Raw genomic sequence first — 12,662 nt, forward strand, 5'->3', positions numbered from 1 at the left:
AAGGCGGTGTGGGTTCCAGATCATATCCATGGATTCCAGCTGTCCTCATGGGCGCCCACTTCAATCTATCTTCCCTTCCCTGCTGACTCAGGCCCAGTGCCAGACGCAGGGGACAGGCTTACGAAGGCTACTTACCCAGCCCCCACAGCACATAGGTCTGACCCCTACAGTAACTCTGTGGATCAACCCCTGACGGGCACAGAGAGTGAGTTCAGTGAATGTTGGTTGAATAAATAAAGATTTTGGTTGCTTTATCTAGGCTTTAAATTTCAGAACTAAAATGAGGGGAACTCATTTTTTCAACCTTCGCTAATGGATAAATTATTAATGTATATTACAACAACATGTTCTTCCAAAAGGCCCCTGCGATCACAGCTTTCACGTAACATAGATGGCTCACAGGGCAGTGATTAAATTACAATCGATATTGAATTAAATGATGGTAAAGGGACTGGGACTTTTTGTATGGTTCTGTGACTTTCAGGGTATTGGTAATTGTACACCCTCCCCCTGGGAGGGAGTGATGAGGGACTTGGTGATCTCAACAGGATCGTTTGTACATGCATCAGAACGTCTGCCTTGTGGTAGCCCCGTGGTGCTGGGCCGCTGAGGAATCTGAAATGGAGGCACGGCTGGCTGGGCAGCAACCAATCTATCAGGAAATCTAAGCTGATATTATGTCCAACTGCAAAAGTCAGTCAGGAAAACAGAAGCAGATGCAGAAGAGTGGTTTGGAATTAACACCTGTGTAGAGTCAAGAGATTGCTCAAAATGATACAGAAATTCAAGATGGGATAACCATGCATAGGTCTAATTTGATCTTCCAACACCAGACAACCACATGGAGCAAAGTTACCCCCTGAAATGAAACTAGCTTTTGAAATCTTTCTATTGAGTTATCCTTTAGGTGGAATCCAGTATTTCCTCCTTTCCTTGGGGGCCATGATGAATGAGGTGTCTGCCCCTGGGGTGGAGTCGAAGAGCAGGCCTGGCGGGAGGCGGCTCAGACATGCAGCCTAGTTTCCAAAGACATGGGCTCTGGAGTCAGACTGGCCCTCAATCCTGGCTCTGCTGCCAGCTGTTGGACCTGGAGAAGTTACTCACCCTTTCTGTGATCCAGTGCTCTCATCCATAAAGTGAAGAGTGATACGACAGGGTCTCTGAAGAGGCTTAGTGCTGGCCAGGCTGATCATTTTGTCATACTTTGCTTTAATTACGGTAGTCACATAACAGCGCTTTCTGTATGTCAAAAACAAAATCACATCCTTGTTCACAGCCATCTTCTGTCTTTTCGATCTTCTTAGAAAGACTAAGTCTAGCTTTTCCAGGTCTCTTTTTGTTTCCAGCCTTTATCTAACTATGGGCCCTCATTAAAATAGCCAACACCTTCCTGAAAAAACACGCATGAAAAGATGTACATGCCATACGTACAACATTCTTTTGGATAAAACAGAAAAAAAAAGTAAAAGATATAAATCTTAATTTCCTCTAGTATAGTAGACTAGAAAGATCTGTAAACCTATTTTGAAACAACTATCTTTTCATATTAAAAAAAAAAATCCTAGTGATTTTTGAATTTCATTTTCCTTCACTTTATTACAATCACTTTCAAGTCCTGCGTAGTTTCCAGACAGCACTATGGCTCAGAGCAGCTGCGTCTCACACAGACCAACCAGTGTGGCTGGCGACAGAGGCTTTGGAAAGCTTGCTGCCCCTCCTCAGCATACACTGCTCCCCAGAGCCCTCCAGGACGAGAACCCACAGAGGCTGGCAGTCAGAACACTTGCTCAAGGGCTGAGTGCCTCTCGGCCTTTTCTCCCAGGGTAATAATCCTAACATTTGGGCAGATGCCTGGCTTTAGCCAGAGCCTCGTCCAAGAACATTATGATTTCAATCCATCCTGGCTTCATTCTAGGACCTTCACCCCCGGGAGCCTACCAGGCAGCAGTGGGGGAGGGCACGACATAATTCCCCACCCCCAGGACCTCCCCTCGTTCACAGCCTTGAGGATGAAAAAACGAATAAGAGCAGGAGCTTGGCCTCCGGCCACCGTGGCTTTGTACCCCAAGTCTAGTCCACACTGTCTGGGATAAACTGCTTAGAGCCTCAGTTTCTTCAAATATAAAATGGGAATGACTCTGGCTGTGGTGAAGCATCAATAACGTGAAGTGTTTCTATACTGCCTGACAGGCGGCCCTTCTTGGTCAATGGCAGTGAGCCTCACTGGGAGGATGGGACAGCCAAGGACAGGGGAAGTGGGCATGGGGCCTCTGGGCAGCCTGGGGTGCCCTCCGCCTGGGGCTTTCCCTGTTTGGAGCAGTGACAAGAACACAGAGGCGGGACATGCAGAGGAATGAAACCGACCAAGGAATATGTGGCACCTTTTCATTTAGTCAGTCTTTATTTAAATGTGTGCTTTTGAAATAGCTTATTAAATATGACTTTTTCAAAACTCAATTCTCACAATATTTACAGTGACTTTTATGCAAACATATTTTAACTGTGAGCTTCTTGCTCCCTCTTTCACGTTAATAATCTACAAATTTGTATCACAGCAAAATCCCAGCTACTTCATTTATGGCCTTTTAGACTAGTTTTGTTTGTGAGGTACTAAACTAGGATAAGGGATTGCTAGGAACGAGCTAATTCAAGCTCGGAGGAAATAAAATATGTTTTTATTTATCAAAAAAGAATTATAGAAGATGGCCGAGTAGAAGGACGTGCTCTCACTCCCTCTTGCGAGAGCACCAGAATCACAACTGGCTGCTGGACAATCATCGACAGGAAGACACTGGACTTCACCAAGGAGGAAACCCCACGTCCAAGGACAGAGGAGAAGCCACAGTGAGACGGTAGGAGGGGCGCAATCAGAGTAAAATCAAATCCCATAACTGCTGGGTGGGTGACTCACAGACTGGCGAGCACTTATACCACAGAAGTCCACCCACTGGAGTGAACGTTCTGAGCCCCACGTCAGGCTTCCCAACCCGGGGGTCCGGCAACGGGAGGAGGAATTCATAGAGAATCAGACTTTGAAGCCTAGTGGGAATTGATTGCAGGACTTCGACAGGACTGGGGGAAACAGAGACCCCACTCTTGGAGGGCACACACAAAATAGTGTGTGCATCGGGACCCTGGGGGAGACTGAACCAGACATAACTGCTGGTGTTGGGGGGTCTCCTGCAGAGGCAGGGGCTGGCTCTGTTTCACCGTGGGGACAAGGACACTGGCAGCGGAGGTTCTGGGAAGTACTCCTTGGCGTGAGCCCTCCCAGAGTCTGCCATTAGCCCCACCAAAGAGCCTGGGTAGGCTCCAGTGTTGGGTTGCCTCAGGCAAAACAACCAACAGGGAGGGAACCCAGCCCCACCCATCAACAGTCAAGTGGATTAAAGTTTTACGGAGCTCTGACCGCCACAGCAACAGTCAGCTCTACCCACCTCCAGAGCCTCCCATCAAGCCTCTTAGATAGCCTCAACCACCAGAGGGCAGACAGCAGAAGCAAGAAAAACTACAGTCCTGCAGCCTGTGGAACAGAAACCACATTTACAGAAAGATAGACAAGATGAAAAGGCAGAGGGCTATATACCAGATGAAGGAACAAGAAAAAACCCCAGAAAAACAACTAAATGAAGTGGAGATAGGCAATCTTCCAGAAAAAGAATTAAGAATAATGATACTGAAGATGATCCAGGACCTTGGAATAAGAATGGAGGCAAAGATTGAGAAGATGCAAGAAATGATTAACAAAGACCTAGAAGAATTAAAGAACAAACAAACAGAGATGACCAATACAATAACTGAAATGAAAACTACACTAGAAGGAATCAATAGTAGAATAACTGAGGCAGAAGAACGGATAAGTGACCTGGAAGACAGAATGGTGGAATTCACTGCTGCGGAACAGACTAAAGAAAAAAGAATGAAAAGAAATGAAGACAGCCTAAGAGACCTCTGGGACAACATTAAACGCAACAACATTCGCATTATAGGGGTCCCAGAAGGAGAAGAGAGAGAGAAAGGACCAGAGAAAATATTTGAAGAGATTATAGTCAAAAACTTCCCTAACATGGGAAAGGAAATAGCCACCCAAGTCCAGGAAGTGCAGAGAGTCCCATACAGGATAAACCCAAGGAGAAGCACGCCGAGACACATAGTAATCAAACTGGCAGAAACTAAAGACAAAGAAAAATTATTGAAAGCAGCAAGGGAAAAACGACAAATAATATACAAGGGAACTCCCATAAGGTTAACAGCTGATTTCTCAGCAGAAACTCTACAAGCCAGAAGGGAGTGGCATGATATACTTAAAGTGATGAAAGGGAAGAACCTACAACCAAGATTACTCTACCCGGCAAGGATCTCATTTAGATTTGATGGAGAAATCAAAAGCTTTACAGACAAGCAAAAGCTAAGAGAATTCAGCACCACCAAACCAGCTCTACAACAAATGTTAAAGGAACTTCTCTAAGTGGGAAACACAAGAGAAGAAAAGGACCTACAAAAACAAACCCAAAACAATTAAGAAAATGGTCATAGGAACATACATATCGATAATTACCTTAAACGTGAATGGATTAAATGCTCCAGCCAAAAGACACAGGCTTGCTGAATGGATACAAAAACAAGACCCATATATATGCTGTCTACAAGAGACCCACTTTAGACCTAGGGACACATACAGACTGAAAGTGAGGGGATGGAAAAAGATATTCCATGCAAATGGAAATCAAAAGAAAGCTGGAGTAGCAATACTCATATCAGATAAAATAGACTTTAAAACAAAGAATGTTACAAGAGACAAGGAAGGACACTACATAATGATCAAGGGATCAATCCAAGAAGAAGATATAACAATTATAAATATATATGCACCCAACATAGGAGCACCTCATTACATAAGGCAACTGCTAACAGCTATAAAAGAGGAAATTGACAGTAACACAATAATAGTGGGGGACTTTAACACCTCACTTACACCAATGGACAGATCATCCAAAATGAAAATAAATAAGGAAACAGAAGCTTTAAATGACACAATAGACCAGACAGATTTAATTGATATTTATAGGACATTCCATCCAAAAACAGCAGATTACACGTTCTTCTCAAGTGCGCATGGAACATTCTCCAGGATAGATCACATCTTGGGTCACAAATCAAGCCTCAGTAAATTTAAGAAAATTGAAATCATATCAAGCATCTTTTCTGACCACAACGCTATGAGATTAGAAATGAATTACAGGGGAAAAAACGTAAAAAACACAAACACATGGAGGCTAAACAATACGTTACTAAATAACCAAGAGATCACTGAAGAAATCAAAGAGGAAATCAAAAAATACCTAGAGACAAATGACAATGAAAACACGACAACCCAAAACCTATGGGATGCAGCAAAAGCAGTTCTAAGAGGGAAGTTTATAGCTATACAAGCCTACCTAAAGAAACAAGAAAAATCTCAAGTAAACAATCTAACCTTACACCTAAAGAAACTAGAGAAAGAAGAACAAACAAAACCCAAAGTTATCAGAAGGAAAGAAATCATAAAGATCAGAGCGGAAATAAATGAAATAGAAACAAAGAAAACAATAGCAAAGATCAATAAAACTAAAAGCTGGTTCTTTGAGAAGATAAACAAAATTGATAAGCCATTAGCCAGACTCATCAAGAAAAAGAGGGAGAGGACTCAAATCAATAAAATCAGAAATGAAAAAGGAGAAGTTACAACAGACACCGCAGAAATACAAAGCATCCTAAGAGACTACTACAAGCAACTTTATGCCAATAAAATGGACAACCTGGAAGAAATGGACAAATTCTTAGAAAGGTATTACCTTCCAAGACTGAACCAGGAAGAAGCAGAAAATATGAACAGACCAATCACAAGTAATGAAATTGAAACTGTGATTAAAAATCTTCCAACAAACAAAAGTCCAGGACCAGATGGCTTCACAGGTGAATTCTATCAAACATTTAGAGAAGAGCTAACACCTATCCTTCTCAAACTCTTCCAAAAAATTGCAGAGGAAGGAACACTCCCAAACTCATTCTATGAGGCCACCATCACCCTGATACCAAAACCAGACAAAGACACTACAAAAAAAGAAAATTACAGACCAATATCACTGATGAATATAGATGCAAAAATCCTCAACAAAATACTATCAAACAGAATCCAACAACACATTAAAAGGATCATACACCACGATCAAGTGGGATTTATCCCAGGGATGCAAGGATTCTTCAATATATGCAAATCAATTAATGTGATACACCATATTAACAAATTGAAGAATAAAAACCATATGATCATGTCAATAGATGCAGAAAAAGCTTTTGACAAAATTCAACACCCATTTATGATAAAAACTCTCCAGAAAGTGGGCATAGAGGGAACCTACCTCAACATAATAAAGGCCATATATGACAAACCCACAGCAAACATCATTCTCAACGGTGAAAAACTGAAAGCATTTCCTCTAAGATCAGGAACGAGACAAGGATGTCCACTCTCACCACTATTATTCAACATAGTTCTGGAAGTCCTAGCCACGGCAATCAGAGAAGAAAAAGAAAGAAAAGGAATACAAATTGGAAAAGAAGAAGTAAAACTGTCACTGTTTGCAGATGACATGATACTATACATAGAGAATCCTAAAACTGCCACCAGAAAACTGCTAGAGCTAATTAATGAATATGGTAAAGTTGCAGGATACAAAATTAATGCACAGAAATCTCTTGCATTCCTATACACTAATGGTGAAAAATCTGAAAGAGAAATTAAGGAAACACTCCCATTTACCACTGCAACAAAAAGAATAAAATACCTAGGAATAAACCTACCTAGGGAGACAAAAGACCTGTATGCAGAAAACTATAAGACACTGATGAAAGAAATTAAAGATGATACCAACAGATGGAGAGATATACCATGTTCTTGGATTGGAAGAATGAACATTGTGAAAATGAATATACTACCCAAAGCAATCTACAGATTCAATGCAATCCCTATCAAATTACCAGTGGCATTTTTTACGGAGCTAGAACAAATCATCTTAAAATTTGTATGGAGACACAAAAGACCCTGAATAGCCAAAGCGATCTTGAGGGAAAAAAACGGAGCTGGAGGAATCAGACTCCCTGACTTCAGACTATACTACAAAGCTACAGTAATCAAGACAATATGGTACTGGCACAAAAACAGAAACATAGATCAATGGAACAAGATAGAAAGCCCAGAGATAAACCCATGCACCTATGGTCAACTAATCTATGACAAAGGAGGCAAAGATATACAATGGAGAAAAGACAGTCTCTTCAATAAGTGGTGCTGGGAAAACTGGACAGCTACATGTAAAAGAATGAAATTAGAATACTCCCTAACACCATACACAAAAATAAACTCAAAATGGATTCGAGACCTAAATGTAAGACTGGACACTATAAAACTCTTAGAGGAAAACATAGGAAGAACACTCTTTGACATAAATCACAGCAAGATCTTTTTTGATCCACCTCCTAGAGTAATGGAAATAAAAACAAAAATAAACAAATGGGACCTAATGAAACTTCAAAGCTTTTGCACAGCAAAGGAAACCATAAACAAGACGAAAAGACAACCCTCAGAATGGGAGAAAATATTTGCAAACGAATCAACAGACAAAGGATTAATCTCCAAAATATATAAACAGCTCATTCAGCTCAATATTAAAGAAACAAACACCCCAATCCAAAAATGGGCAGAAGACCTAAATAGACATTTCTCCCAAGAAGACATACAGATGGCCACGAAGCACATGAAAAGATGCTCAACATCACTAATTATTAGAGAAATGCAAATCAAAACTACAATGAGGTATCACCTCACACCAGTTAGAATGGGCATCATCAGAAAATCTACAAACAACAAATGCTGGAGAGGGTGTGGATTAAAGGGAACCCGCTTGCACTGTTGGTGGGAATGTAAATTGATACAGCCACTATGGAGAACAATATGGAGGTTCCTTAAAAAACTAAAAATAGAATTACCATATGACCCAGCAATCCCACTACTGGGCATATACCCAGAGAAAACCGTAATTCAAAAAGACACATGCACCCGAATGTTCATTGCAGCACTATTTACAATAGCCAGGTCATGGAAGCAACCTAAATGCCCATCGACAGACGAATGGATAAAGAAGATGTGGTACATATATACAATGGAATATTACTCAGCCATAAAAAGGAACGAAATTGAGTCATTTGTTGAGACGTGGATGGATCTAGAGACTGTCATACAGAGTGAAGTAAGTCAGAAAGAGAAAAACAAATATCGTATATTAACGCACGTATGTGGAACCTAGAAAAATGGTACAGATGAGCCGGTTTGCAGGGCAGAAGTTGAGACACAGATGTAGAGAACAGACATATGGACACCAAGGGGGGAAAACTGCGGTGGGGTGGGGATGGTGGTGTGCTGAATTGGGCGACTGGGATTGACATGTATACACTGATGTGTATAAAATTGATGACTAATAAGAACCTGCAGTATAAACAAACAAACAAAACAACTAATACTAAACTTTCATTGGGTTATTTGTATGGAAATATGTTAATATAAATGTTTCAGACATTACATGAAATTTCTAAAAATCTTATATGTTCTGGTATAATGTTATAAGTCATAATCCTAGTTATTACTTTAAAATGTATATCTCAGAAATAACTAATTTTCTTGTCAACTGCATTATTATGAACTTTCATCAAATCTTTAACCGTGGTCATTTTTAAGTCTTTTGTCATTTACAGACAGTTCTGGGTGTACTCTGATGCTTTTGTAAATATGTTCCTATAAAAGGGTTTCATCTTCAGGAAATTCATGGAAAAGACTCTGACAAGTACAGGTTTCTGGTACCTGACTGTACTGCTGAACTGAATGAATAAGCATTTTCAGAACTCTAATGAAAAACTGATGAGCTCATAGAAGTGCTAACAAAAGATCAAGATGAAAAAAAAAAAATTAATTACATGGGACTGAGTGAACTGATGAGGATGAGTATAATTTTTGTGACTTTCTGTTTGAATTTAAAAAAAGAAAAAATCCCACAAGGACTCAGAGGCAAAGAATATACAAATCAATTTTCACTGCAAAGTAAAGGAGCTGTTACAGTGGAGGATTACTGGACTGAATGTCAATATTATGACATAGTATGAGTGTGTTTCATGTTTGGTAATTGCAATCATTGTTGCTTTTGTTGTGGTCATCCACGTAAAAAAAAAAAATAAAATAAAAAAGAATTATAACAAGGCCTTGCTTTCCAACTGAAAACATGTGTCCCATGATGTGTGGAACAGTATTTAAGCAATGAAATACATTTCCAATGGTCATTATTGCGCCGCCTTCTTTTTTTAAAAAAATATTTACACTCATCTCTCTTAAACAAATAAACAAAATCAGAAAAGTCAAATTTGAAGAGACTATGGACTGTCGGGGAATGTTATAAAAATAATCTGACCTCAGTGACTGAAGAATGAAGGTCATCAGACGGCCCGGCACTGGCCAGAGCTGCTGCAAGAAGGTCCTGCAGGCCCTGCAGCATCTGCCTCAGGATCTGACGCTGGGCACGGAAAGACACAGCCAAGAAGGATGAAACCGCACCAGGTGATTCTTCAGATGCTACATCTACAAGGGCACTGATCCTGGAGAGGGATCTTTCCCTCTCTGGGTGGAGAAATATCTGGTTGAAGAACACAGTACCCAATGTTGTAAAAAGTGAAGATTCCTATGGAAGGCAATAACTCATGATTTGGAAACAGAATTATGAAAAAAATACAGATTAACAATTGTACCTTTAATGTCTTGTAAATATAGCTTAAAATTCCGTTTTATACACTTGATGTCTGAAAACAAACCATGGCCTTTTTAAAAAACACAAATTAATTCCTTAACCATCCTAGTATGCAAGAGAGTATTTGAGACCAACATTTTTATAAGTTTTCTACCTTTTCACTGAGGAATTTGATGTGAAATTAGAACGACAGCTTATTAGAAAATAAAGTGAAAAAAATTTTTAGTCCTTTGAGGATTTTTTTCATGCATTTAATCATTTGCACTTCCAATGGCAACGTTCCCTTATTTATAAAGGCCTGTGCAACCCTCTGGACCCATGGTTTTGCACATGCTAGGCATCTCAATGCAATGATTCCTACTCTAAAACACACTTTCACCACAAAACTTTTTTCCCATAATGAGAAGCATGAATGAAATATTCCAAACATTCACTAACCCGACAGAAGTCTGTGGGAAACAGCAGTGACTGTCACTAGGGCTGTGGTTCTTACCCATCTATTCCAAGTTCTCAAGTGAGCAGGTCCTACCCTGTGGGTCCTCTACGCCCGTGACCCTTGTTAGTCCATCCTGTTTGGACTTAGTTGGTCCCATGCTAACCTGGTCAGAGTGGGGGAGTGTGTGTGTGTGCGTGTACCATGAGTTGGTTATGCTGAGGAGATCCATTGGGGTGGAACGTGGGGCAGTAAGCAGAAAGGTGGGCATCAATTCCCTAGGAAGTTAGGAATGAATGATTACAGTTAAAAGATATGGGCAGGGAACAGAATACGTAATGACTGAAAACATGGATCTTATTTTCTTGGTGCCTTGAGAAATTTGTTTGTCCAAGTACAGATAGGCAAAACAGTTTCGTGCGTCTTGCCCCCATTCCCAGTGCCCCATGCTGAGAATTTAATCCTCTTCGAGGACTCAGTGACGCCCATTCTTTGGGCTCCTACTACTTGGTGGCTCGTGGTGACCGAGGGCTCAGGTCTGCAAGCCCACAGCCTTGTTGCCCTTCATCAAGAAAGGGTTAAAATTGCTTTTATCAATGTCTAAAACAATGGCTCTGATTTCACATAAATAATCACAGACTCGATTAAGATGAATATATTATTCTAAATTAAATTTTTTCTTTCAGACATTTATATTCCATCTACCCTGAACAATGAATTGAGAAAAAAATAGCCACCTCCAAAGCCTTCCCAAGAATGACTACTTTTTGAAATGACACTTTTTGTACAAACTGAACAAATGAGACAGTGACGGTGGCAGGAAACTGGGTGAGACTTCAAGGCGCCGTTTTCTTCAAGTCTCGAATCTGTTTAATCAAGTAGTTCTTCTCATCGGTGAACTGCTCATCGTCCGTCCTTTCTTTTTGGAAGCTGCTCAGAAACTCGATGAGTTTGGGTTGGTTTTTTAGTAGAATCTCCACAATAGGCTGTGTTTTGTGAGGACTGGCCACAAACACCTGAAACATGAGAAGCAAACACCTAGGACAAGGAATGCACATCAGGGAAAACACGGATCCCACCTGAGTCTCATTTGTTACGTGTGTTAGTAAAATACAGAAAGCCCCAGATTTTACTTCCTTATTGAGGAAAATGCGTAATTCCCCATTCATATCCATTTTCTACAGAGAATATACAAATATATTTAAATTATATATTTAATCATATATTTTAAATTACCATTATAACTAAATATGTGATTATAAAATTAAATAAATATATATAATTATATATAATGAAATAGATAATATATAAATATATAACCATATATATAAAATATAAAATATATTGAATATATTGAATATACTTAATATATTCATCTGGCTCAAAATTCAAAAAGGACAAATGTGAAAAGTCCCCCTCTCACCTCCTCTCCCTGGAGGTCACCAATGTTATTATTTTCTTATGTATGTGGAGCTTTAAAATTTATAACTGCCTAGGTCCCACCTCCCAGAGACTCCAGTTCAGTAGATCTAGAGGGGAGGTCTGGCTTTCTGTATTTTTATAAAGTTCCACAAAGATTCTTATGTGCACTCCTAGTTGAAACCATGATCCTGGGCTAATAACTCAGCTGTACTATAAAAGACAGTAACAACTATAATAACAGGACACAATAACTCAAAACTATAATGCTGGGACTTCCCTGGTGGTCCAGTGGTTAAGACTCTGTGCTTTCACTGCAGGGGGCGCGGGTTCCATCCCTGGTTGGGCAACTAAGATCCCACATGCTGCGAGGTGCGGCCAAAAAAAAAAAAAACCAAAAAACCAAGCATATTAAAAAAAAGAAAAACTACAATGCTGACTGGTACAGTATTTTGCAAAGGACACACTTCCTAGTAAGATGCTATATATATAATGACATGACCAGAATACCCATAAAACTGTTGACCGCTATATAGCTCTCTGGTTTCATGTTCTGGGCTCCTCACTCCTCAGAAGGGCTGAGTGCTTCACCACCAGCCCCTCTGCACACCACCTTCTCATCCTGAACCTTCAATAGTGCACAACTCTACTCCGAACACACTATGGCCAGTGACTGGCTATGGGGACAGTGGGAGCTACAAGGTTGAACACTCAAGGTTCCTCCAATCCAGCAAGCATGAGGAAGGAAAAACGACACCAGGATGTTAAGGACCTATGAGAGGGAAATGAAAAGCTGTGGAGGTTCAAAGGAGGTGGAGATAACATTCGATTTCTGAGTTTGGAACAGGAAGGGCTCATGGTGTAGGTGAAATGAGAGTCCATGAATCAGATTTTCTCTCTTTTTTTTTTTTTTATATCAGTTTGGTAGTTTGTGCATTTCTAGGGATTTGTCCATTTAATCTAGGTTATCTAATTTATTG

At 40.2% G+C, this 12,662-nt stretch overlaps 1 protein-coding gene across 4 annotated transcripts in view; it reads right to left on the reverse strand.

Moving 5' to 3' along the window:
* Positions 1-9,902: 9,902 nt before the first annotated feature.
* The window catches only part of CAB39L (calcium binding protein 39 like), a 95,089-nt gene continuing 92,329 nt past the window's right edge, over positions 9,903-12,662 (reverse strand). For all 4 annotated transcript variants that reach the window (XM_061170667.1, XM_061170666.1, XM_061170665.1 and 1 more), the window contains one exon: positions 9,903-11,279. In XM_061170667.1, coding sequence (XP_061026650.1) covers positions 11,100-11,279 — 180 coding nt within the window. In that variant the 3' untranslated portion in view covers positions 9,903-11,099. The remainder of the gene's footprint in view (positions 11,280-12,662) is intronic.

This window comes from Eubalaena glacialis, chromosome 16 (assembly GCF_028564815.1).
Source record: "Eubalaena glacialis isolate mEubGla1 chromosome 16, mEubGla1.1.hap2.+ XY, whole genome shotgun sequence".
Classification (NCBI taxonomy): domain Eukaryota; kingdom Metazoa; phylum Chordata; class Mammalia; order Artiodactyla; family Balaenidae; genus Eubalaena; species Eubalaena glacialis.